At 41.2% G+C, this 27,862-nt stretch overlaps 1 protein-coding gene across 1 annotated transcript in view; it reads left to right on the top strand.

The window, feature by feature from the left end:
• The window catches only part of CCDC186 (coiled-coil domain containing 186), a 52,653-nt gene that overhangs the window by 7,999 nt on the left and 16,792 nt on the right, over positions 1-27,862 (top strand). Inside the window, exons 2-10 of the mRNA XM_020779915.3 lie at positions 4,375-5,045; positions 11,789-11,915; positions 13,829-13,957; positions 15,631-15,843; positions 17,632-17,751; positions 19,966-20,070; positions 21,213-21,311; positions 21,909-21,995; positions 24,477-24,619. Coding sequence (XP_020635574.3) covers positions 4,390-5,045; positions 11,789-11,915; positions 13,829-13,957; positions 15,631-15,843; positions 17,632-17,751; positions 19,966-20,070; positions 21,213-21,311; positions 21,909-21,995; positions 24,477-24,619 — 1,679 coding nt within the window. The 5' untranslated portion in view covers positions 4,375-4,389. The remainder of the gene's footprint in view (positions 1-4,374; positions 5,046-11,788; positions 11,916-13,828; positions 13,958-15,630; positions 15,844-17,631; positions 17,752-19,965; positions 20,071-21,212; positions 21,312-21,908; positions 21,996-24,476; positions 24,620-27,862) is intronic.

Genomic DNA, 27,862 nt, shown 5'->3' with positions numbered 1-27,862 from the left:
CAGTCTGTTTCATGCTATCTGGATAATGTAAAGGCTTGGCCCTGTACAATCAGAGTCTAACAGGAATCATAGCATAATGTCCCTCTTGCAAAGGAAATTTATTTATTTTCCCAGATTGTCCTGGGACTTTAGTTTAGTACTTGTGTCACTTTTCCATTCATATTCCATTCATTTCAATGCATTTTGGTTGGAAGTTTTTCCTTACTTAGTTTATGTTTTGTTGTTGTTGTTTTTACACAAAGGGAGTGATATCTTTATTACACTATTACAAAAAATGTACCAAACACTAGCTTTCAACACATACATTTGTCTGTGTGTATGGTGCAGAGAAAAACATAGGAATTTATTTCCCAAAAGCATGGCCATGTGCACAGACCAGGTATCTTTGCTGAACAGATACTGTATAAACTGGGGCTGCCATTCTGAAGTTCAGGTGTCAGTTTCTACCTCTAGGGGTGTGAACTGGAACATCTTTCACAGCCCTCTTAGACAAAAGGACTACTAGTCATTGAGTGTTCTTGCCTTATATTGGAACTCATGGTTCCTTTTTGCTGGCGTGGGAGCATGAATGTGAAATGTGTCAAACCCCTTCTCAGAGACATTGGGATAAAATTCAGTCTATATACTAGATGAGTCAATTACAGCAAGTTTGGCAATATTACCTAATAACTGGACGAAAATGTTGTCTTTGCTTTGCAGTCCTGGTGTTAAATGTCCATGTTTGATTGTAGACAGTGCCTTGGTTGGCTATGTGAGCCTTTCACAGCATTTTCTTCTTCTTTCGTTGGATTTTTCATTTTCTTTTTATTTTTGCTTGTTCAGTGGCACAGCACGGATTGGCAAAATGAACTAGAAGAAACAAGCAAAGTTCAGGGAGAAATAACTCCTTTCCTGTGGGTATGGGTTTTAAGAAAAATTATGGTATTACAGTACCTGGATCTGAAAGGTGGGCTCCCCATCTACCCCCTCATTTTTTAGATCACTTTAAAGATGCAGAAACTGGTAAACTGCATATTTTGAGGACAAGCAGAACCTCAGGGTTTTGATGTTTTTCTCAGTCATTCCTTATCAAATGTTTAAAGCCTGATCAGGATTGTTAAAATGCTGCCACAACTTTCAGGGAGACATTCCTATTTTATTCAGTGCAGATGAAAGGGGGAAAAATGAACAATACTTCTTTTGTTTTAGAAGAAAAGGCATATTGAACAATAGTATATTTGAAAATTGTCTCTGGGGTTTTTTGAAGTCCCTGTCTAATTTGAAAGGGGACTTGTTAAGGGGACAACTGAAACAAATTTATAACATAGGCCCTGTAGCATAACCACTTAATCTCTCTGTCAGTCTGCAAATAGTCTATTGAATTTTGCTTCCACAGTATTAAAGCTTTGTCTCACTTTAATGGGGCACGCCTGTCACTTCCCTGCTGAGAAAAGTAACATGCGACACAAAGATTATGGTCAAATATATACCTATGCAGTACATATTGAGTTCTTTGATTGGTGTGTGAGATATTTTAATAATTTTTTGTCTAAGTACAATACAATACAATATCCTTTATCTTACTAGAAACAAACCTATTTTCACAAGTCTTTATCTAATTCCAAGAAGACAAAGCAATTTTTATTGTTAACCAGGAATTCAGTGATTCTCTGCTCATACGAAATGGAAGACTAGCTGCAAAGCATCCTGTTTACTTTGTTCTTTGGACTTTTAAAGGAGCACAAGAAACAGGAAGTGAGGAACTATCAGTTCTGTGCTTGATACTCCAGTGCTTGGCACTGAAAGCAGTTTCATATTTGGGGTGCAGGAAAGGTATTTTTAATTATATACAACACTGATAGTAGTTTACATTGCCCTGCTATTAACAAATGGTAGCAATAATATGCAGACATACAGGATGTTTGTCAGATAAAAATAGAGCATATATGCAACACTTGCTGTTTGGAAAGAGTGAGTAAACCTGACAGCTTGTTTTAATCTCTGGACCATTAATGAGTGCCATAGAAACAAGGCATGATTCCCTTCGAGCAATGGTCACCGGTAAAAACATGCAAATTTTCCTGTTACCAGCAGGTGTATATGATTCTCTTGGCCCTCTGCTTTATGTTAAATGAGTTTATGTTTTAATTTTAAAAAGGGTATCACCAAATAGTGTACTGTGAAGTGAATATTTAAACAGGCTCTCGCTTACAGTAATTTCTTTGCTTTAGTTGCTCTGCTTAAATTCATATGATTGAGTTAATAATATCCTCATCAGTTTAGTCTTTTGCATACAAACATCCTAGGTGCCTAATTAGGGAAATGGCAAGAGAAAAGTCTGCAAAAACACCCTATGACAACATAGGAAAACTCTTGTTTAAAAAGACGCTCTCAGTTTTATACATTTACGTATCCAGACTATGAGGGATTGCATACGTGGGTGACCCTCATTCTGCCTGTTCCAGTTAACCAGAGCTGGGAGGTGAAAACAAATTTTAATTGGCTTTTTGCTTCCAGGATGTGGAAAGCCTGAGGCATGCGTTCTCCTTGATTTCATCCCACTCCTGGTTGTTCCCTCTCTTCCCTCATATGTGATTATTGCAGGCATTTAAGTACCATGAATTCAGACCTTAGTTCTGTGATAGTGATGGTATCCTACACTAATGTGGGAGAGCAGCAATGAGAAGTTGAAGGAGAGCCTGTAGGAACAAGGTATGGAATGAAAAAAAAATCACATAAACTTTGGTTTTATTTTAGTTCAAGAGGAAGAACAGGAAATTTAACAAAAATAGCTTATATTTGAAAGCAGAGGGCAAGGTGGTATTGTGTAATTATTTCCCCTTCTGGTGTCTTGTGGTTGTATTAGCCACGTTGGCTGGCCATGATTTGATTTATATTTGACTCATCTGGAAGGTGGCAGCATGGGAGTGGCTGTTGGAGGTGTTCTGGGAGAGAATCCTATACAGGTATTACACAGAAAGGGCAGTGCTTATGATATATATGTAGCAGTCCTTGTTAGAATAACACATCAAACTAGTTTTTATCAAGTGCAGCATCTATAGTTTCATGAAAGACTGAAATGATTCACCAGATTGCAGGCTGCTTCTGTTGCCTCTAGCTCATACTGTACTTCTAGAAGGAAAGCCACAATATTTGTACCTTCAAAGGCAAAATGCTGGCTGGCTTTGACAAGAAACTTCAAGAAATAAATTTCTGTTCCTTACCATCATATCATATGCCAGCATACTGAAGACAGTGTATTTGTGTGGTCTGCACAATGGCACGTGTTTCAAGAACACCACATCAAACTTAGTGCTTGTTGTTAGCGCTTCCAATTGATCATGGAAAGGAGTGAGGCAAAGAATGTAATCTATGAGAAACCCTTTTGTTATTTAATCAAAATTTGCTTTCAATATTTTGGATGGGAAACCCAGCTCCCACTTTTTTTCATGAAAAATACTGGAAGTAATATATCTGGAAGAATGTAGAGTATGGCATGCAACAAAGCCCTTAGCTATAGGAATGCTAAAGTAAAATGTAACTTGCCTTCTGTATGTGTACTGATTCAGTTCATTATTTTAGCTCCTTGACTAAAGAGTTATATTCTATCAGTATATCAGTTACCTTATAGGTCAGGGGTTGTTGAATCACTGCCCTTCAGGCTACAGTTCCTGTGAATCCTTTCCAGCATTTATATCACATCCATAATATAGTGGGGTCTTGACTTGAGAACTTAATCCGTATTGGAAGGCGGTTCTCAAGTCAAAAAGTTCTCAGGTCAAATCTGCATTTCCCATAGGAATCCATTGAAAACCATTTGATCCGTATCTGCTCTTTTCTGTCCATAGAAACCAATGGGAAGCTGCTATTCTGCCTTCGACCACTAGAGGGGGATATTTTGTTTCTTTTTTTTCTTAGGTCAAGAAAGGTTCAGGGAAGGCAGGGAAAATACAGTCCAGGCAGTACCAGGTAGTCTGAAGACTCCCAATCCACTCTCTAAATGCTGGGAGGAGTGAGGAAGCAGACAGGCACCCTTTTCACTGGCCAACAGTTAACTGAAAGTTCAAATTTTGCACTTTCCCTGCCTCCCACGTGGTTTTTTTCAGTTCTTAACTCAAATCTAAGTATGTAAGTCAAGTCAATATTTTCCTATGAGAGTGGTTCTTAAGTCAAAATGTTCTTAACTCAAGCCGTTCTTAAGTCAAGACCCCACTGTATACATCTGAAGGGCCATGTTGCCAGTTCCTGCTGCAGGTCCTAGATTTCATGATTTAGACAACATGTCTACAACATGTCTGTCAAATATGATTGCTAGTCAGTGAAACTGATCAAGGTTGTTGTAAGGGCTGTTTTTTTTTTCTGTTGCACTCCTTTATTTTCAGTTTTTCTTCCTAGATTCTTGGTGGAACGATGGACAAGCAGTTCACAGAAGAACAAAGAACTCTGGCAGCAGTCAACCTGTCAAGGACCAATGATGAATCCTTGAGCTCATCAGCTGTTGTGGAAGCTGGCAAGCCACTGGGGCTTCAGAGTGGTCTAGACACTGATGATGAAGAAAAGATTGTGACGACAGAAAATGAACAGGTAGCATTGGATCTCTCCTCACCAGCAACTAATGCAAGTGGGAATGGACATATACCTGAAGTGCAGGCTGCACCAGATCTTCAGGGAGGTGGAGATCTTTGCACTGATTCATTGGAAGTACAAGCAAAAGAATCCAGTGAAGCAGAGGGCTCATCTGATGGAGGCAGAGAACAGCAGAGTTCAAAAGCAGTTGAGACAAATCCATCCCTAATAGACTTTTTGCAAGATCCTGGGAAAAGACCTTTGGGGGTCTGTTCAGAAAGCCCATATGATACAGAATGTACTAAGAACCTTATCTCATCTATACAGAATGCTTCCTCCCAAGAGGCTTTATTAGAGGAAATAGAATCTGAACTTTTGTCAGCAGATTTATTGAAAGGCCATAAACTTTCAAATGGAATGTGCAAGAGTGAGGTGACATTAGCTGTATTTGAAAAATGCATGCACGACAAATATCTCCAGCAAGAGCACATGATAAAGAAGTGAGTACTGGGACATCAACACTCTGTACTGCATGCTTTGGACTGGGGAACTGGGATTTATAACAATCCTCTCTTTCTGAGTTGTACGTAGTAGTAGCTTGTTACTTCTGGAATGTAGATCTATTTATTCAAGGTGGGGCACTAGATTTCTACCTGTTTCTCCACCCAGCCTCTTCAAACTTTAGCCTCCTAAAAGCGTCTTCTGTGGATTGATGGCATCTGTAGTAATGTGGGTTGCAGCAAAAGCACTTTGCCCTAGCACAAATCCAATATTGGATTTAACCCTCCATATTTACATTAATGAAAACCTGAAGTTACTATGGTGGGTTAACATCAGTCCAACTTAGCAAGAATTACAATAAGTTGGTGGTGACACAGCAGTTGCTCCTTAGTAAAGGAGTCAAAAGATAATGAGTGGCTGAGCTGTCACAATGCTTTGTTTATCGATCAGTCATCTCTGGTAGCATAGTAACATACAGACAAACTTGGCTGGGGTCAATAATAATGAATGCAAGTTTACTTAGTACTGTGTGTTAAGCACTGAGTGTCTTAAGCATTGTGTACTTAACTGCTGAGAAGGAGTTATGGATAATGCAAAATATGGATTATAAATAGATGTTACTGCCCCATATGGTGGTGACTAACATGCACCTTGAAGATAATCAGATCTTCCAGGCTCAGAGCACAATATTGGTTCTCCATGATAAAATTGTTTAGAAAGATATAAGGGACTTTGCTTTCTCTTAGTTTCCTCCTGCACTAGTAGTGGTGGGTGGCAACTTCCGAGATCATTTCTCTCCCCTGGACCTTGGAGGGCACCCCCACAGCCCCTACTGATGTCTCTGAAAGTGGCAAAACTCACCCATTCTAAAGGTATTTGATTTATGTTTATGTATTTTTTTAGGTCTTCTGGGCTTTTTCAGCCAGCATAATTAAATTGTAAACCGCCTAGAAGTGTTTTGAGCACTATATAAGCAGCACACTGCTTTTTACAAGCCTCCCCTCCCCCAGAAAATGACTGTTGAGTCTGTTCCAGTTTCCAGAAAAGGTGCTTTCTCCTTAAACAGGCCTTGGAGGTGGTATTTAAATTGCAAATTACACTTTTATCCTTTCCTTAGGGTTGTATTTCGGCTGCACTTCAGAGATAGAGATTGAATAACAGTGAACTGAATTTTGTTTACTAGTGGCATATTATTGAATTATGTGACGTAACATAAAGCATTTAGAATATACAAAAGATTATAACATTTTCTGATGTATCAGGAAGTTTAATGTGGCTTCAGTTTTAACTGAAAAAACTCAATAGCTCTCCATTTCATAGTTGTAGATGTGGGACACCCCTGCATCTTTAATCCCCCAACTCAGTGTAGGATCTGTTGTACTGGATGCAATTGATGGATTTATTTATTGATTGATTGATTGATTGATTGATTGATTGATTGATTGATTGATTGAATTTGTACCCCGCACCATCTGGCAACCAGTCCACTCTGGGCATCTAACAACAATATGTGCAACAATATTTAAATACGATAAAAATAAATTAAAACATAACCAAATAGGTTAAATTAAAACAGGTGGCAATGAAGGTGGTAAAAAGGGTGATTGAGAGGATGGCAAAAAGGATGGTAAAAGGGAGGCCAAGATCTTAATGCTGTGGGAAAGCCTGGCGGAAGAGCCAGGTCTTCAATGCTTGTTTGAACCCATCCAGCAAGGCTGCCAGGCAGATCTGAATTGGAAGGTTGTCCCCTCCAGGCCTCCTTCAGGATCAAGGCCCTCAACCGCCCTGCCTGTGAAGAACGGGTATTACGGACAGATGTGGCTGGGGGCAGGCGTTCTGATAGGTACCAAGGTCCTAAACCATTTAGGGCTTCGGATGTTATCATCATAACCTTGAAGTTGATGTGGAAATGAACCAGTAGCCAATGAAGGGCAACCAGGGTGGGGGAGATGTGCTGGAATGTCTTTACCTCAGTTATTAATCTGGCTGCCAAATTGTGGACCACTTGAAGTCTCCACATCAGCCTCAAGGGTAGCATCACATAGAAAGCACTGCCGTAGTCTATTCTCGAGATTACGAGGGCATGAATTGGCATCGTGAGTGCCCCCACGTCTAGATAGGGACGCAGCTGGGCAATCCACTAAATATGGAAATGGGCTGCCTGGACCAAAGATGCCACCCGGGTTTGCATGTTGTGATGCGGGTCCAGGCAGATGCCCAAGCTGCAAACCTCACTCTTCGTGGGAAGAGTCACTCCCCCAAAGCAGAGGGAGTTTCCCAATCCACTTACGCCAGGGCCGCCCATGCGCAAGATTTCCATTTTGTCCAGATTCAGCCTCAGTCCATTTGCCCTCATCCACTCCAGAATGGTGGATGCCGCATTCAAGGGTCAGAACAGCATCCACTGCAGTTGGAAAAAAGGAGAGGTAGAGCTGGGTATCATCAGTGTACTGATGACACCAGGCCCCACAACTCTGGATGACCTCACCCAGCAGCCTCATATAGATATTAAATAGCATTGGAAAGATGATCGACCCCTGCAGAACTCCACAGTTGAGGATCCATGGGGTGGAAGTCATCTCGCCAAGCTGCACTCTCTGGGGACGGTCCTCCAAGAAGGAACGGAGCCATGTCAAAGCGAAGCCACCAATTACCAACTCGGAGAGCCTTCCCAGGAGGATACCATGGTTGACAGTATCAAAGGCCGCTGAGATATTGAGGAGGACCAACAAGAAAATATTGCCCCTGTCTGCCTCCCTCAGGAGGTCATCCTGCAGGGCGACCAATGCTAGTTGACCATCTATCTTTTGTTCATGCAACTTCCTCCACTGATGGAGAGCCCAAAGTTCTCTGGGGCCGTCTCTCTCACAATTTAACAGCTCCGCTTGCTTCTGATCTTTGTCTCTGATTCTTCTGTGGATGCCTACTAGGGTATGTGTAATATCGTTCACTGGGCAGGTCTCCGTGTTTGACGGTATGTATGTATTTAGTATCTGAACAGCTATGTTGCTCTCTCTTCCTCTGCATGCAAAGAAGTGTAATGAAAAGCAAAGTGTTATCACCTAATGCTTGCAGGTGTCATCTGAGCCCTTAGTTGAGCTTTGATTACGGCAAATGGTGGCTGAAGTCTGTTTGGCCTTGCTGCTCCTTATCCCCGTAAGGTGAAGGAGGACACATCCATGAAAGCAATCCCTTCTCTCTCTAATTAAGTCAGGGGTCTCCAAACTTTTCAGAATGAGGGTCACAACGTATATGTTCCAGATTTTCAAGGGTCGAAGGAAGACATGCACGCATGTGTACGCCCACCTGGATGTACACATTCCTGCCTGCCCACACACTGGGCTGGATGTGGCTCACGGGCCGTAGTTTGGAGACCCCTGGATTAAAAGCAAAGCAAAGTGTGCTGCTTATATACTGCCCCGTAGCACTTCAAGCACTCTCTGGGAGGTTTACTAGTTAATAATGCAGGCTACACATTGCCACCACTACCCCAGCAAGCTGGGTACTCATTTTACCAACCTCGGAAGGATAGAAGGCTGAATCAACCTTGAGCCGGCTACCTGGGATTGAACCCCAGATCGTGAACATAGTTTTGGCTGCAGTACAGCAGTTTAACCACTGCGCCACGAGGCTCTTAAGTGATAAGAAGTGAGCTTTTCCTTCAAAGTAGCCTCCATGGATGGAGGGATGGATTTTGTTTTAGCATGTCTTTTCCCAAGAATCTTTTGGAAAGTATACAAAAGTTTGCTTACCTGTATGGAAAAGTTTTTAGGGTTTCATTTGTCTCTGCCAAGCAGGGCTGAGTCATTTTGTCAATTCAGCATTACTATCATGCTGTCCTGCAGGGACAACAATGTTTTTTCCTTCTCCATAATCACTTATTTCATGTACACTATCTTTCATACAGAAGGCTTCCAAAAAAAGAGAGAGAGAGAGAGAGAGAGAGAGACTGTACTGTTAGAGGTCTTGTTGGGAGACTGATACAGGCCATTTGTAAATTTTCTCCACAGGGCACCCTAAGCAAAGGAATTGTGGCCAGATTCTACTCGGAGAATTATTAAAACTGCTTGAACTCCAAATATTCTCAGGTTTCAGTATGGCTGTTATAGGCTGAAGGCAGAGAGCCAACAAATTAAACAGATGCTTGTTCTTTCTCTTTACAGCTTATTACCTAGACAACAGTGGACTGCTTTGTGTGCTTCTAAACATGTAATTTGCCCTGAAATGCTGCCCAGTCTTTTAAACACAAATATTGAGATGAAAGTATCATAAGCGTCTTTTTTATTTGTTTGTGAACCAATTAATAGAGTTTTTGTTTGAAAGCTGCTTTCAGTAGGTCCAGATTACATGTGTTAGGAAATGCATGTAAATGGGTATTATGTGTATTCAGTTGTGCATTCTGAGTTTTACCAATATATGTGCAGCACATATGTACTGGATGTACTTAAGGGTTTTTTTAAAAGTTGGGGGGGGGAAATCACAATTAGTTCTATGATTGAACATTAGCCATATCAGGAATATGAAATCTGAGTTACAAGTTCTGGAATTCCTCAGCCAGCATGGTCAGTGGCCACACTTGTTGAGGAATTCTAGAATGATGACAACTGCTACTATTGCTATTACTACCAACAACAAACATAATGATAATAAAACCATTTCCAGCTTTCAGGATGAAGAAATCTGGTGTCTTCATACCTTACTTATATCTGGCTTACCGCTAGTGAAAAAATAGTATGTTGAACTGGTTCGCAGTCCATCAAGACTTCTGTTAAATTCTTCTTTTGCTACCCTCTTGAGCAGATATTTGAGCTTATTTATGCTTTATGAAGGGACGTGGTGGCGCTGCGGGCTAAACCGCAGAAGCCTGTGCTGCAGGGTCAGAAGACCAGCAGTCGTAAGATCAAATCCACGCGACGGAGTGAGTGCCCGTCGCTTGTCCCAGCTCCCGCCAACCTAGCGGTTCAAAAGCATGCAAATGCGAGTAGATTAATAGGGACCACCTCGGTGGGAAGGTAACAGCATTCCGTGTCTAAGTCGCACTGGCCGTGTGACTACAGTACAAAAGATTGTCTTCGGACAAAACGCTGGCTCTATGGCTTGGAAATGGGGGATGAGCACCGCCCCCTAGAGTCGAACACGACTGGACAAAAAAAAAAATTGTCAAGGGGAACCTTTACCTTTACCTTTATGCTTTATGCACGTGGAGCCTGTTTAAAGTGGGTGGGAATTCTGGCCCTCCAGAGGTTTTGGACCACAGCTTTCACAATCCCTTACAGTTCTGTGTTCGGTGTGGTTTCTGGGAATTGAAATTCCAGACAACTGAAGGTTTGCCAGCCATGTTTTAGAACAATCCTTTGGTGGAAGCTGTTTAAAAGAAACCCTGCTTCCTCTGCCCAGAAGTTAAAACAGTCTTTGGGTCTGTGATCTTTAGAGCAGTGTACCATGCCAAAAAAAAAAAAAAAAATAGGCATGGAGAATCCCCAATGTAGCCCACAGTCATCCCAAGAGCAGGTGATAGCGATTTAATACCTTAGGTGTGGAGCAAAAAGAGAAATATAGTATATGATGGAGGGCATGATGAGAAGGAAGGCTGTTAAGGACACTGAATTAGACTTCGGTTGGGCCCAAGGGCTAAGAGAATGTGGGGAGTCTTCTCTGCTTGGGACTGGCAACGAGAGGTCACGCTGTGCCCAGCAGCTTTTAAAAATATATATATTTAAAAAGCATCTGGTTTTGTTTTAACATCTAGTGTAGGTTTTTCCAACCTATTGCCTTTTTCACTACCCATCAGCATGGCCAGGAATTGTGGATTTGTAAACACTAAGTTGAAGAAAGTTCATTCAGGCAGGCAATCTACAAAGGAAAGAAAGCTAAGGAATTCATCATTGTTTTCTCTCTTTAGCTCAGGCAGCTCTTACATCTGCCAAAACCCACCTGCCTCTTTCAGTTTCTCCCTCTCTAATATGCATTTTTTTCCTCATCTGGTTTGTTTTCTTATTGTTGTAAGACTTTAAAATTTAAACCAACCTGAGAGGCGTGCCTCAGGTTGCAGTACCTTCATGTGGGGTTTGTTGGCACTTGTTACTACAGGTGTGTGTTGCTTTTATGTATGGATCCAACATGGTGTAGCATAAAAGGCTAGAATTATGATTTTGGCAACAGCCACTCTTGCTTGGTATGGTGTTGTATAAATGTATTGTATGGGTGGAGACTGAGAACAGCCAGAGGGTGATGGGATGGGACTGAGACAGTACTAGAAGCAAATTGCTTATGCTTTCTTTCTTTCTTTTTTGCTAACTACAAAACTAGCTGCATCTGCATAATCTTCACCCTCTCATTTCAGGTATCTTTTATAATGAGATCGTAATCCAAAGCAGAATAATCTTCCAGTTATAATGGCACAAGTCTCTCTTTGTGTAATTGTACAGGAATATTAGAGAGCTTGATGTGTGTTTCAGCAAAAGTTTGTTCTGTCTAAAGTGATGCTTTATTCAACTTGTATTTTTAAAGCAAAAAACCCAAGGTGAATCTATTAAAAAACAGCTTTCATTTGGAGCAACTGGATGAAAGAGAAAATCAGTGGTCTCCTAATGGCCAATGCTTGCTCAAAAAATACCCTCTTTGTACCTTGAGAAAATGATGGTTTGTGGCAATTTACAGTTTGATGAAGTAGTTGTCTTTGTAACTTTGTAGCATTGGGTTTGGTCTCATCAGTTACTGTTTTACTTATTTCAATGGACAGATTGATGAAAGAAAACAAAAAGCACCAGGAACTAATTTTGGACATTTGTTCAGAAAAGGACAACTTGAAAGATGAGTTGAGGAAAAGAACAGAAACAGAAAAACAACACCTCAACATTATTAAACAGGTATGGAATGTTGTACCTATTAAAATTTCACTTGCGATTTTTTGCATAAATTTGTTGTGCTTCTTACACTTATTTTCTTTGTGCTTCTTTGCGGGTCAGTGTATTTTCTTTTGCGAAAAAGAATATCCACAGCTATGAAGTATTGTTGGTTATGTTACGCAGCTTTCTTCAATTAAAATACAACCCTATGTAGGGCAGGATATGTGGAGTTCTCATCACCTCTAAGCCTTGAGATGTTTGTAGCAGGTACAGCAAAAGGAGGTCCACTCTTTTTCTATTTCCTGTTCACTTCTCAGTCTTCCTTTTTCGCTTTTATTTTTTCTGTCTCAGCAACTCCTAGGGGAGGGAAATTCATTACACTAGCTCTGAAACAGATGGAGGTTTCTCCTTGTTGGGGGCGAGTGCCATCAGGACCTGGGATTCTGGAGGTCCAAGGCATTCCTTGATAGGACAGTCATTTACACACCACCTTAAAAGTGGGCAAATGTTACCAAAAGAAGAGAGGACATTGCCTTCAATAAAATTCCACGTGGTGATTTATCTGTACAACTGCAAATTAGAATTTTTTCTTCAAAATTTAAGAAGCATTGCAATACATCTCACCTGGGGTGGGGTAGAGGTGGGGACTCAGACCATGTCAGCTTCTTAATCTGCTTGTCCAGGTGGTAACTGCAAAGGAGCATCAAAGTCCTCCATAAAGGTCTTCATTTTTCATGTAGACTTTAGTGGACATCTCTTCAAACAATTTCAACCCTCATCTCCCCTGAGTGGGAAAACTGTGACCATGTCACCTGCTGAGTCTGCTTGTCCAGGTGGTAACAGGGAATCAGAAATGTAAAGATCTCTGTTCTTCCCCATTATGGTTCTTCATCTGTCTGTTGGACTTCAGTCAACCTCATCTTAAATAGATACCTTCAAAAAGAGCTGCCCTCTGTGAGCTTATCAGATAGAGGACCATCTCCTCTATAAGGGTATTGCATGGCCACTCTATCTGTGACAGGCCCCTTCTTTCTTCCTACCACCATCTGAGCACTGACAGTGGAAAACCAGTTGAGACAGAGATTTCTGTCTGCAAAAGGGATGCTTCTGGCCCCAGGTTATTGTTTCTAACTGCACACCTTCTTTCTGCCTATAGTAAAAGGAGGGTTGCAATTACTTGTGGGCTTGGGGTTGCCTTTCAAAGAACCATAAGAATATGCCTTAATTGTTTCAATAGCTTTGCAGTTTTATTTGGTGAGAATTCTAATTTTGGGTGTATTTCTTGGAGAAAAATGTGTTACTTGAGTTTAGAAAGATTGTATATAGAGGAAGTTGCTCAGGTAAATATTTTGGCAGGAAACCTGTTGTGCATCATCTTTTACGCAAGTGAAGTCTTCATTTGGAATATCAGATTTGCATTTGGACAAAGGGTTTTGCATGCCTTCTTCTGCAAGCAATGGAAAAGTCAGACTGCGTGCTCTACAGTTGTTGCATGAGTAGTTTGACCAAAGGGATCCTGGCATTCGATTCCCTCCCTGTGAAGATTCATATAAATATGTAATACAACTATTTAAAGTGTTCCACATGATTCAGAATTGGAGGAACACTGAATCCATTGGCAGATGTTGGGCTGCACGGTGAAACCAAACTAAGAAAACTGGGCTGATTTGCTACTGCATCAGAACTGACAAAGTTGTTGTATAGAGGGATATTATACTTTTTACTTTTACTTTTATTGGACTTTTACCCCACCCCCCTAGACAAGGTCTATTATGAATTTTGGCTGCCATAATCTAGCTCTTATGGCTAAATTTGGCCCATTTTTAAAATGCAATAACTTCTAATCTGTTCAAGCTGCACATTAACAAAGCACTTTTGGGGGGGGGGGTATATACTGCCACTGTTCTTCTTCTAACCTGCTCTTCTCTTTTCAGTTGGAAACCAGAATAGAGGACCTCCAAAAAGAAGTTAAAGCTGCTAAAGATAAACTTGTATCCCAAGATGCTGCTGCAAAAAGTGCTATCCAACAGCTGCACAAGGAGATGGCTTTTCGTACAGATCAGGTGATCTTGGTGGTTTCAATTTCATGCATTGTGCCTCAGGAACATATTCTCTGTAGAGACCTGAAATAGTATGTAGGCACCATGTGCATAAAAGAAGGGAAAGTGTTTAATGGAATGCTGAGCATACTTTGTCCTGGACAGGTGCTAATGCATGGGTGCCAGAACTCACACAAAGAACTAGTGTGCAGAGGGTTTAAAGTGTTGCACTATGAATGAGGCGACAAGATTCAAATTCCCAGTCCTCAATGGAGCTCTTTTAGGGCAGTATTATCCTCAAATCCCAACTCCCCCCCCTTTTTTTTTTTAATCTTCCTTGGAACTTTTCTTTCCCTTGAGCATTGCTTTCTTCTTAGTTTGGAGGGAAGAAAGAGAGGTGGCTGATGTATCAAGTAATGCAGCAGCTATCACTCTTGTTTGATCAATTGAAACCTGTCAGCACCTCTGCAAATGTCACCATGGTGGCCCAGTAAAGTGTGGTAATTTGTGGACCTGAATTAACTAGTACTTAACGTAAATCACTGTTATTGAAAGGAAGACACATTCATTTTGCAATGGAGATGTTAAAGGAGTGACATTGGAATTGCAGCCTTTCTATAACTCAGTGCCAGATTCCGGTGTCCAGTGTTTCACTGATATCATTGGACAGGAAAAATGTTTGTCTTCCTTCGTATTTGCGAAGGCTTTCACGGTCGGGATCTAATGGTTGTTGTGGGTTTTTCGGGCTCTTTGGCCGTGTTCAGAACACGGCCAAAGAGCCCAAAAAACCCACAACAACCATTTGTCTTTCTTCCCTCAAGCAACAGGAAAGGAAAAGAGAAGGAGGCAGGAGAACATGAGCCAAAGACTTACCGTTGCTAATCTTCATTATGCTAAACCATGGCTCAGTATTTTGTGTGACATTTCCCAAGGTTTTAAGTACATATGTTACAGCCTGACCCCAGTTTCCAGTCCAGTTCAAGTAGACCCAACAAATCAACCCACTTATATACACATTTGTTTTGTTCTCTTCTAATTAGGTATAACAATGCGACCTAAGCGTATGTCTCCACTTACTGTATTTAAATCCGGGCTTTTTTTGTGGGGGGCAGGTGCAGGGAGAGATTCAGAGCAGTATAACATTTGAATATCCAATGCCATAGCTTTATTGAGAAGAAGGAGTTGGGGCTCTAGCTTCCTGTGAAAGGTGAGAGAAGCATAGCACCATAACTCCATCTGTACTGTTCTGAAGCTCTTCCCCCACCCCAAAAAAGAAAGAATTCAAATATGATAAATGAGGCTAAATGTGGGTTCAAGTATAGGTTGCAGAGGAAGTGTGAAATGTCATAGAAACCATTCCCCTAGTCATAAGCTTTCATGCACTGCAACTATTTGGTAATCTTTAAAGTGCCACCAGTTTGTTTTGCTACAACACATCTACCCCTTCCCTGTCAGCAAATCATAATTAAACTGAATGCAATTTGTTGGATTTGAACAGCAGAGCAAACCCTCGTTAATAAAAATCACAACTAAGAGTTTCTGGTTGGAACAAGTGAAACCCTCCTCCATAGGAAATTGAGCATTCTTTAACCATGAATTTACTCATGTCATATTCTTATTATCACTTTGAATAGCAGAGAAGATCTGTCTTCACTGTCATTACCCAAAAATAAACTTGTAATTTTTCATATTTCAAGGCAAACAAGAAATGTGAAGAAGCCCGCCAAGAAAAAGAAGCAATGGTAATGAAGTATGTTCGAGGAGAAAAGGAGTCTTTAGATCTCCGAAAGGAAAAAGAAGTACTTGAAAGGAAACTGAGAGACGCGAATAAAGAAATTGAAAAGCACACTAACAAAATTAAGCAACTTTCTCAGGAAAAATCACGGCTTAGCCAGCTCTTTGAAAGCAAGGTATTCCACTTGAGCTGTGCCTCTTTGGGTAACTTATGTTCCTGCCACTGAATCAAATTTATTTATTTATTTTTATTTATTTGATTTATTTGATTTATATCCCACCCATCTGGTATATTCTACCACTCTGGCTGGCTTACAGAATATCAAAAACAATTAAAAAAAACATAAAAACATTAGTATACAACAATAACAAATAGTGCAGGAATAAATAAATAATAAATAGCAAAGCAAAGAAATCAGTAGTTGACAGGAAGAAAGGCCTGGATGTACATCCATGTTTTCAGTTGGCATTTGAAAGTACCCAGCGTTGGGGCCTCCAGTAACGGATAAAAATTCTTAATGTAGCTTCCTTTTTACCCAAATGTGGTGGGCTGTAATGGGTCAGAAGAGCCAAATAGAAGAGTGTAAAGTCTAGTACAGTAGACTGTAAAATGGAGGGGGTGAAGACTAATTGTGTAAATCTTGATGTTGCTTGCTATATGCTGGTATAAATACCTGGGGTGTTTTTGGGAAGAGGGATGGAGGTCTGCCCACAGAACTTTTAACTACCTAAGATAAGGATCCTGGATAATGTATGTGTCTAATCTAAAGTTTGTTAGCTGGCTGAATAGTTTAGTGAGTGAAGCCAGAGGTTGTGAGTTTTATTCCTCTCTGTGCTTCCCTTGAGAAGAACCAGCCTGTGTACCCTTAGGCAAGTCACAGAGTGACAGGACACTCCCAGAAAAAGGCAATGGTAAACCATGTCTGCTTATTCTCTATCTGGAAAACCCTGAAAAGAGTCATTAAAAGTCAAGATGACAATGCCACGTAAGAATGATTGTAATATATAGAGAATGATTGTAATATATAGAAATCCAGAGATTAAAGTTGATGTCTTTTGGATGTTTTAAATATCATTTGATTAGGACATTTCTATATATTTTTTTAAAAAATATATATAATTGATAGAAGACGTGCATCTATTGAGCTTGCTTAAGAGCAGCTTTAACTGGTGCTGTATCATCTGCATAGCTGTGCAACAAAAATGCAGTGAAAGGGATATGTAATCAATAGTGTTTCAGAGACATTCCAAGAGACAAGCCATTACTTCAGAGAATTAGTTCATCTTTTTCAGTACAGTGATGATTTTGCTGCCCCCATGTGGTGATATTTGTATATTTTATATAAAATATCTGGTATCAAAAGCCAATTTCATACAGTACATTTCCAGCATTTCTTTGTTCAGTTGCTTTTAATGAGGACATAATGCCTACATTGGCTTAGACATTTATTTGCATTAGTGTTCCCAGTTCTCCTTTTCTTCTGAATTAACAGTATTTTTTTAAAAATGTAATCAATTGAGGAGTTAATATTTGGAACACAGATCAAATTTACACCAGTGCCTGTTTCCCTAGTACTGTACCAGTGACTGACCCTGTTTCCCCCCAAAATATGGAGAAGATGAAAGAGATCGGTTGGAGGAAGGAGGGAAAAAAGGAATGGAGGGGAAGAAGTGGTAAAATAATCAGAGATTATCAGAGATAATTGGGAGTATGAAAAATACAAGAATAAATGTACTGTAAGAATTCTGACCTGATACTATTTGGATATATTGCTGAGTTGATGTACATCTGAGTAGGATCAGGTCAGAATTTTTAGAGCACATTCAGTCCTGTATTTTCCCTCTTCCCAAATGTCTCTGCTACATTTGGTCTCTGTGTAGACATCCTGAACTCCAGTTGCTTGCAGATATCATTTAAAGGGCCTTGATTTCATCTCGTAATCTTAACATCATCTTTTTAAAAGGAAGCCGAAGCCACTAGAATGTCAAGAGACATAGAAAAATTAAAAGAAGAAATCAACTCTCACGTGATCAAAGTAAAATGGGCCCAAAACAAATTGAAGGCTGAAATGGATTTGCACAAGGTCAGTATGTTTGTTGGGGCTCTTTTGTCTCTTTTTAAGTCTGTAGTGCTAGATTCATTTGGCTTTTTAAAAAGCTGAGATTTCAAAGCCATCTGCTAATGTAGAGCAAGTCAAAAACCACAATGAGAATATACCTGAGATGGCAGTATTCTTGGAACCAGTTGTTCACATCTAATAAATGGTACTGCTCAGTATCTTTACAGTGGTGCCTCATATAACGAGCGCCCCGTTTAACGAAGAAATCGCATAGCGATGGCTTTTTTGCCATCGCATTTGCGATCGCACTACGATCTTGCCTATGGGGAAAAATCGTTTTGCGATTTTTCCCCATAGGCACCATTTTCCCCCAGCTGAGCGGTGGGAGCTTTGAAGCCCCGCCGCTCAGCTGGGGGAAAATGTCGGCAGTGGGCTGCGGCCTCGGAAGGACCCCGAAGCCACCGTCCCCTGCCGACAATTCCCTTCCGAGCTCTCAAAGGGCCCCCTCCGATATTAGAGAAAGCCCTTTGAGAGCTCGGAAGGCTCTCAGCGGCGGCGGGGGAAGGGTATGGGGGTGTTGAAGGCTTCCAGGCCTCTGCCTGGAAGCCTTCCGGACACCCCCCCCCACCCTGTCCCCGCCGCCGGCAGCCTCCCCGCGCCGCCTCCCCCGGCCGTTCTCGGACTTCTGGAAGTCCGAGAACGGCTGGAGAAAGCAGCGCGGGGAGGCTTCAAGCATCGGGGACAGGGTGGGGGGGATCGGGAAGGCTTGAAGTCTACCCGCGCCGCTTACCCAAGCCGTTCTCGGACTTCCAGAAGTCCGAAAACGGCCTGGGTAAGCGGCACAGGTAGGCTTCAAGCCTTCCCGATCCCCCCCCCACCCTGTGCCCGATGCCGGTAGCCTCCCCGCGCCGCCTACCCAGGCCGTTCTCGGACACCTGGAAGTCTGAGAACAGCTGGGAAAGCGACACGGGGAGGCTTCAAGCGGCGGCTGCAGGGTGGGGGGTTGTCCGCACCCAGCCTCCCCCCACAGCTTGGATCCAAGCCGTGGGGGGAGACTGGGAGGGTGGTGGGATTGGCATGCCTTTCAGGCATCCCGGGCTTGGATCCCACCCGCCGCCGGTTACCCTTGGGTAACCGGCAGCAGGTGGGATCCAAGCCCGGGATGCCTGAAGGGCATTCCAATCCCACCACCCTCCCCCCGCGGCTTGGATACGAGCCGCGGCGGCTACCACAGCCATGGCCGGACTCTAGGGAGTCCAGACATGGCTGAGGTAACCGCCATGGGTCAGATCCAAGCCGCGGGGGGAGGGAGAAAACCGGATTAACTGGTTTTCAATGCATTCCTATGGTGCTTCACATAACGATGTTTTCACATAACGTTTTTTTTTCCCGGAACCAATTAACATCGTTATGCGAGGCACCACTGTATATGGATCTATGTGGTAGAAGTCAGAAAAGGGTAAAGGGAATGATAGTGAAATAAAAATGAAAAGCTTTAAAATGTAAAACTGTGATATTTAGCAGTGCAATGGGAGATATTTAGTTGTGTTTAGCTAACTTCCTTCAGTTAATACAAAATGATAGGGACCTGATTACCAAGAATTTAACATACTGGCTGAAACTCAATAGTAAATCACAACTAGAGCAGGTCTGTTGAATCAGTGGAATTGATGGAGGAGTTGACTCACCCACTAATTCAGTGGATCTCCTCAAGTTATGATTTACTACTAGATTTAGCTACTGAGTAATTGGATATGAGAACAGTTCCATAATAAGGTGCTGTTTGACCATTAACCCTCTGCTGGTTAACAATTGATAATGTGGAGTGACCTTTTCCTTTATAGAGAGTTGAATAGAGATTGAAATTATTTATAAATAGGTGGTGTGTCTAAAAGAAGGATTCTTAACAACAGAACAGCTGTTCTTTATTGTTTGTTTAAGTATTTAATATGGTTTGTTTTAATGTTGTAAGCCACCTTAAGTCCTCTTGAGGAGAAAGTTGGGGTATAAATATTTTTACAAAAATAAATTAAGTCAGAAGTTTTTAGAATGAGGCCTTTTTGATTTCAGTGTTAATTTTATTCTCTCCTGTCAATATTACAGTAGAATTCTGACACTTTTATGTAAAGCTTAACATTACAGGTGTTTAGGTAAATACTGTATATAACAAAGTGTGTGTGTTTTTAAACTGGTAGAACTAGTTACTTATTTTTTACAATATGGTTATTTATTTTCCAGGATACCAAAGATCGACTTAAGGAAGCAACAACAAAGTTAACTCAAGCGAAAGAGGAAGCTGATCAGATACGAAGAAACTGCCAAGAAATAATAAAAACATATCAGGTAGGTATAATGTCCTGTTGAACGCAATAACCTTGGGTACACATTGTCTTGTCTTGCAAGTTCTCTCCTTACTTCCCAACCATATATCTTTTAATATATCTATGAAGATCCTCAAGGGAAATGCCTTCTCTCAGTCTCACCACTTTCATAAGCACATCTGGGGAGGACTTGAAAGAAGGCTTTTTCTGTGACCCATTGGAGATTATGAAACTCCCTTGTTTGGGAAGTTTATCTAGCCCCTTTTCTCCTTCCCAACAGCTGGCAATTGAAAACATACGTCTTTAGAGGGGCTTTTGGGGAGTCAGCAGACAGTTGGTCCTATTGTGATACCAGAAGGAGGGACTGGTAAATCCCTTATGAGAGTTTTGTACGTATGTGGAAAACCCTCGAAGGGCCACCCTAAGTCAAAATCAGTTGATGGCACCTAATTGTTCTTATTGAGAGGAGGCTGAAGAATAATATGAGACAATATGTAAAGAGAGAAGTAGATACGTTTGGTGTCAATAATGTTTGGTGTTGACTCTCCTTCATTATCCCTTAAGAGGTTAATTGCTAGGCAGAATTGTACAGTTAGGAAAATATTTGTCTTTGTTATGCATCTGCTTTTCATGTTTCCATTGTAATATATGAATAGAGAGTAAATGCATCTTCCTTTTGGCAAAATATACCCAGTCCACACACATTTGGGTTAAGCATTTGTCACACAGAGAGTTATCCCCCCCCTTTTGCAGAGTTAGGGAGCAGCTGTTTGTTTCCAATCTTGACTTAATAAAAAGGTGTTTGCATTACAAATGTGGGATAGATTATTGTAATGGACCATTTATGAGATAAATTAAATTATAATTAAATTACTTAGTATGCTTAGTTGGATTTTTGAATTACCGTATTACATAAAGGCAGATGAAATTGTGGTGATTGTTTATGTAGGGCAGGAGTGGAGAACCTGTGGCCCTCCAGATCTTTTTTGGATTGCATTTCCCATCATCTCTTAACCTATTCCCATGATTGGAATTGGAATCCAGCAACATCTAGAGGGGTGCAGAATCATCAACCTCATGTAATGGTTTTGAAGAAAGCTCTTTCAGTCTGTTTCATTTGCTTTCCCCTGTCCCTTTCCTTAAAATACTACAATGGAATTGTAGGAGTCTGAAGAAATCAAATCCAATGAACTGGATGTGAAACTCCGGCTTACAAAAGGGGAACTGGAGAAGCATTTGCAGGAGAAGTCTGATCATCTAGAGGTAAAGATAATAATAATTGTTTCAGTTGTTACACTTTAGCAAAAGTTCAATATTGTTGTGTATTTGGAAAAAACAGAATACAGTGGTGCCCCGCATAGCAACGATAATCCGTTCCAGAAAAATCGTCGCTATATGGATTCGTCGCTATGCGGAACAAAAAAAGCCCGTAGGAATGCATTAAAAGACGTTTAAAGCATTCCTATGGACAAAAAACTCACTGTTATGCGAAAATCCTCCATACGGCCGCCATTTTCGCTGCCTGGTAAGCGAGGAAAGGGCGCGAAAACACTGCAGGCGGCCATTTTTTTTACCCGGTGGCCATTTTGGAACCGCCGATCAGCTGTTAGAAAAAACATTGCTATGCGGAAATCGGTAAGCGAAACAGCTTACCGATCGTCGCAAAGCGATGTTTTACCATTTGAAACATCGCAATGCGATCGCAAAAAAGCCATCGCTATGCAGATTCGTCGTTAAACAGGACACCCGTTATGCGGGGCACCACTGTATAGTCCAAATTGTAACTGCTACCAGTTTTGAAAGGGAAAGATCCCATTTTTCTCACCACATATTCAGTGTTTTTCTTTGTCTCTTTTAAAGGTACATCATGCCAAAATAAAAGAACTTGAAGATGTGAAGCGAACCTTTAAGGAGGGTATGGATGAGCTCCGAACCCTAAGGACAAAGGTAACAAAGGAGAGTGAAAGAATGAGATGCAGCAGACTACAAAGCCAGCCTGTACTCTTTTCCAAACATATACCTTAGCCTAATACTCTTACATGATCTCATACATACATGGTCTCATACATGATCAGTGCAAGTTTTCCTTTCAAGTCTCTACCTGATTGGTATATAGAAGTCCATTTCTTAAGACTGCTTCTCCAGGGTCCATGTGTATGAACATTTATGAAGTTAGAATTATGTAATGATGGACTGTGACCAACAACAATTTCATCTCAGTATCTTGTTTCCTTGTTATGTTACTTAATATAGAAGTTGTAAATGGGCAATTTGGTCTTTCAAGTGCTCATTTCACCTAAGTATTGAAATTGGCAGAGTGTTCAGGGAATTTGGGCCAAACATAGTCTCTTAAATAATTCTTGCAGCAGACTTTTTGCTGTCTGTTTCTTTACCTTTATATTTTTACTTCCGGAACTGACTTGCAGTTGTGGAGGATTAATCTACTTAAGCAAAAGAAGCAGGTCCAGAAAGGATTCCAGAGCTACCTGTTCAGGGAATGCTTGGCTGTTTTAACCTTGAATTGATGGATTATCTTGGAAATGTATTGTGAACTAGAAAACTGCCATAATTTTATTTCATGTGTGATGGGTTGGTGGTATGTGGGATATAGGATTTTGAAGATGACCACTAGTTATTTGGAACCTTATATGGCATCATTCCCATAAAGACCTGTAAAACCCTCTCAGCACCTTGATAATGGTTGCATTTGACATCAAACTAAACTGTTCAGTGTGACTTAGAGAGTTCCATATTGAGTCTGAGGCAGATTCAATTATCCTTCCACTTTTCTTTCTCCAATGTGGCCACAAGGAGGAGATGATACATTTTCAATTTTCTTTTAAACTAACCACAGTGTAGCATTACTTCTGAACCCTAAACATTGATAAATCAAATCAAATAAATTTATTGTCAATGTAAGTATATGCATAGTATACCCATAAAATGAAATTCATACAGACACCCAGAGACCAGACCCACATGCACACACATTAAAAAATCCCCAAACATTCCCCATCCACTAAAAATCCCCCACTAAGAATACAAACATCTACACAGCAGGCTAAGTAACACTGTCCAACTATTCACTATTAGTGGTCTTTAGCTCATTATTAAGTGCAATTATAGCTCTGGGATAAAAACTATTCAGAAAACATGTGGTCTGAGTCTTAATTGTTCTATATTTTCTGCCAGACGGCAGCTGTTCAAAAAAGTTGTAAGCAGGATGGGAAGAGTCTCTCAGGATGTTGTGTGACTTCCTCAGACAGCAGGATGTGAAGATGTCATCCAGGGTTGGTAGCTGGAACCCAATGATATTCTGGGCAATTTTAATGGTTCTCTGTAGAGCTTTTGTCCGCTACAGAGCTACTCCCAAACCATGCCAGAATTTCATAGGTTAGGACACTCTCAGTGGTGCTACGATAGTATGACAGAAGTAAATGCTGAGATAAATTTAACGTTCCGAGCATTCTCAGGAAATACAGCCTTCTTCTGTGCCTTCTTCACTGGCATGTTGGCATTTATAGTCCATGAGAGGTCCTCTGAGATGTAAGTGCCCAGAAATTTAAAACTACCAACTCTCTCCACTTCCTCGCCATTTATGTGCAGTGGTAAATGTACATTTCTCTTCCTCCTAAAATCAGTTATGAGTTCTTTAGTTTGTTTGATGTTAAGTGTAAGATTATTACACCAGAGTATCAACCCCTGTACTTCCTTTCTGTGAGCAGACACATTGTTCTTATTTATGAGCCTCACCACTGTCGTATCGTCCGTAAATTTAATAGTTGTGTTGGTGTTACACAGTGGGGTACAATCGTGTGTACAGGGAATAGAGGAAGGGACTTAGCACACATGCCTAGGGAGCTCCTATACTTAGTACCAGGGTAGAAGAATGGTGAGATCCCATCCTTACTGACTGTGGCCTATCTGAGGTAATCCCAGGTTGACCATTTTAAAAAAACAACCTATTGGATAGAATGGTATTAGAAGCAGAGGTATAATCCACAAACAACAGCTTCGCATAAGTTCCCTGTTGTTCTAAGTGACTCATCTTTAAATCTTTATTCAGAGCTGGAAGAAGCAAGCCAGCTTTGTAAAAAAATTGAAACTGGCATTTCTACTAGCCATAATTAAGTTTAACCACAGTTTGCCAGATATAGTTGACAGAGCAAGCTGTGTGGGCATAAATACTTAACTTCCCCGGAGGGGTAAAGAGCAATGCATAATCAGAACTCTTGCTCTTATGCCTACATATCATGCTGATCTATGGTTTAGTCATTGTATTTTAGGGATTTCAGTATGATGTCCAAATGTGATTTGGAACAGAGGAAAAGGATCGGGTAACTATCACAGTAAAAATATTTTTATGACACAAGCACCTAATGAGGCTTTCTAGATTGGATAAGTATAAATGACACTTTCTGTTTTTAGGTCAAATGTCTAGAGGATGAACGGTTGAGAACAGAAGATGAATTATCAAAATACAGAGAAATAATTAATCGTCAGAAGGCTGAGATTCAGAATCTCCTAGACAGAGTTAAAATTGTAGATCAGCTACAAGATCAACACCAGAGGTTGGTTGTTACATTTTTAATTTTATAGAGTGGGTTTTATTTTGGAATTAGAATATTTAAAAGTAAAGTTCTTCTAATATATAACTGGTGCAGCCAAAGAAACTTTGGATACTTTAGACCAGGCTTGTCCAACCTGCGGCTTGAGGGCCGCATGCGGCCCAGGTCAGCTCATAATGCGGCCCAGTGCAATTTTTTATTTTTAAAGAAATTCCAAAGTTTCAAGTTACACTGCTGGCGCTTGTGGCCGGAATGTGGTCGGGACATGTCACAACAGTAGAGGGGGAGAGAGGGAAGGAAGGAGTGGGAGGGAAGGGGACAGGGGGGCTGTGTGACTGCATTGCGCCATCCTCATCAATAGATGGAACCCCTCCCGGCCCCATAAAGCCTCCGGAGTCGAAGCTGGCAGCCTCTGCTGAGATCGCAGCTGCTGGTAAGCGCGCTTGGAGCAGGGGTGTGGAGGACGGCTAGGGGTGCACCCCCCATGCGGCCCAAACCAAATGTATGTGTGGCCCAAACCAAATTTTCATCTTCTAATGTGGCCCAGGGAAGGTGAAAGGTTGGACACCCCTGCTTTAGACAATGTTTGTGTGTTTACAAACCTAACCAAATGGTTTAGTCTTAGAAGCAGCAAGGAGTACAGTGGTGCCTCGCACAACGGGCACCTCGTAGAGCGATGAATCCGCTCTACCAGGCCGGTTTTGCGATTGCAAAACGGTGCCCGCATAGGGCGAAAATCGCAGAGCGAAGGTCGGTAAGCGGTTCGCTGGTCGGCGGGTCCAAAATGGCTGCCGGAACGAGGGGAGGGCGCGAAAATGCTGTGCGCGGCCATTTTGGCTGTTCCGGCGGCCATTTTGGACCTGCCGACCAGCTGATCCGCTGTCTCGCTGCGGCCGAAATGGCCGCACGCAGCGTTTTCGCGCCCTCCCCTCGCTTACCGAGGGCGCGAAAATGGCTGCTGGACCCGGAAAAGCATTGCTGTACGGTGAGTTTTTGACCAATGGCTTTTTTTGATCCGTACAGCGATGCTTTCACACAGCGAGGGTTAATCGGGAACGGATTAACCTCGCTGTGCGAGGCACCACTGTATTTTCTTGTTGTTTGAAGCTTCTGAGACAAGGGGCAAATTTCATTTAATGGACATTGTTGCCTGGTGTTTAGTTAATATTTGACTATAGGTGGGATAACATCTATAATTTTAAATGACAAGAGTATTATTTGATTATTTGAGGATATGCATTTATATTTAAAGCCCTGTTAATGACCCAGAACATAAATCACATACAGAGAAAATTACGGCCATAACCTTAAACAAATTCACAGTAACAAAGTTGGTGCAAGCTTAGTTTCTTCAAGCAACTGATATAGGGCAGATCAGGGGAAGGAATTACATGGCTGTTTGTAGGCTTCTGAAGAATGCATACTAAGAATTCCTCACAGATTCCGAGCAATACCTTGAGGAGTATTGCTTCAAATATCTCCTCACCTCCAGAGGAAAACAAGTCAAAATACTTTGGGGGGGGAGGCATGTCATGATTTACTGAAGTGAATAAAGCAAGTACAGAAGGATAACAAAAACTGCCTTTACCTATTTTTGCAAATGAGAAGAAGAATGACACAATTGCCTTCATGCCTTTGAGGAAGAGACAAATGAGGGTTTTTATTCTTAGCCATATCTGAGGCCAAACACCACCTTTGGCAGATACCTAGTTATGTACATATGCCTCAAGGCAGGGCACAATTCTATATTGAAATGCTATCACCCCACTGCCTACATACACACACAAGCACATATATGTTGTTTAGGTCTCAAATAGAATTTTTGGGAATTTTTAAAATTTGACTTCTGGTTTCTGAAAAAAAACAGGCCTGTAGGTTCTGTAGCTGGTAGAAAATGAGGGTGAGGAGAGCTCCTGGATTGCCCATCCTTTGCCTAGATCTATTAACTTGGTTTGTTTCTCATGAGAAGCCACTGCCTTGGAGAAATCTGGCTTTTGGGGATTCATTCGTGTCTTTAGCTTGCTGCTTGTGCTTGCTGCCTCCTTGCTCCCCCTTGTCTCTCCCTTGAGTTAAGCAGTGAAACAAATCACATGGCTGTGGTGAGTTTACAGTAACATCTAAATCAGAAATTCAGGTTTGTCTTCTCCCAGATAAGCCCAGGTAATTTATTGTTGCCTTATGACTCTGGCCATTTTGGGGAAAGACAAACCAAAGATCCCATTTTGGATGACATAGTAATGAAACCATGGGCTGAGGGGCCCTCTGACAATGGTTTAGCTGCTCTTGCTTGCTGGCGGGGCCATTCAAGCAGTGTGAGCTCGCTGTTTGTAAATGATATCCCAGAATTCTCTAGAAATTCAGCTTACCCTTGTGTCTGAACACGGCTACTATACGGCGTAGTGTCTGTGAAATGTTCCTGTGTTCATTGGCAACATTATCAAAAAAGAAAAAAAACTATTTCTATTATTTCTCGTTACAGTACATTCTTTATAAGCTGGAACTATATTATTGTTAAATTGACATCATCCTAAATTTAACTATCAGAAATAGGTGTTTCACTAGGCATGTTCAGCCCACCGATCCACGTACAAAATACAAAAGGCAAGTTCTAAAAATAGTGTATTATCATAGCTAAAGTATTGGACTTGGGCATGGTAAACACACACAGGGGAACTATGGCTTCTAAACATTTTCAGATTGCAATGCCCAACAGCCCTAACTAGGATAGCTGATGGTGAAGAAGACTGGGAGTTATAGTCCAGCTGCCATATGAGGTTGCCCCATCTGGTCAAAGTCTGCATATATACATGATAGTATAAGTCCGATAACTCTATATTTTCTGCCCTTAGCTCTATGGAAGAAAGAGTATATCACATCGCTAACTGGTGTCATACAGTTATGGTCATTTAGTTAACTGGCATTGTTAACTGGTGTATTTAAAACTAGTATTTAATGTATCCTTCTTCCACACTTCTTAATTAATTGTCATGAATGTACAATTTTGTGTTCAGTGGTTCGGATATCTGGCTGAGGAGTTAGAGGTTGGGAGTTTAATTTCCCCTGTGACTCCTTGACAGGCTGGATTCAATGATCCACAGGGTTCCTCCCAGCTTTGCAATTTACTTTCTTGTTATGTTATCTACATTTTGACCTACATCCCATTCAAAATCCCCCCCCAAAAAAGAACATTCAGTAATGTAATTACTCAATAATTGCTTTCTTTGTTCAACACCAGTAAGACTCCAT

This window comes from Pogona vitticeps, chromosome 3 (genome assembly GCF_051106095.1).
Source record: "Pogona vitticeps strain Pit_001003342236 chromosome 3, PviZW2.1, whole genome shotgun sequence".
In the NCBI taxonomy this organism is placed as follows: domain Eukaryota; kingdom Metazoa; phylum Chordata; class Lepidosauria; order Squamata; family Agamidae; genus Pogona; species Pogona vitticeps.
Note: the sequence above shows the minus strand (reverse complement) of the source record. Positions and strands in the feature narration are given on the sequence as shown.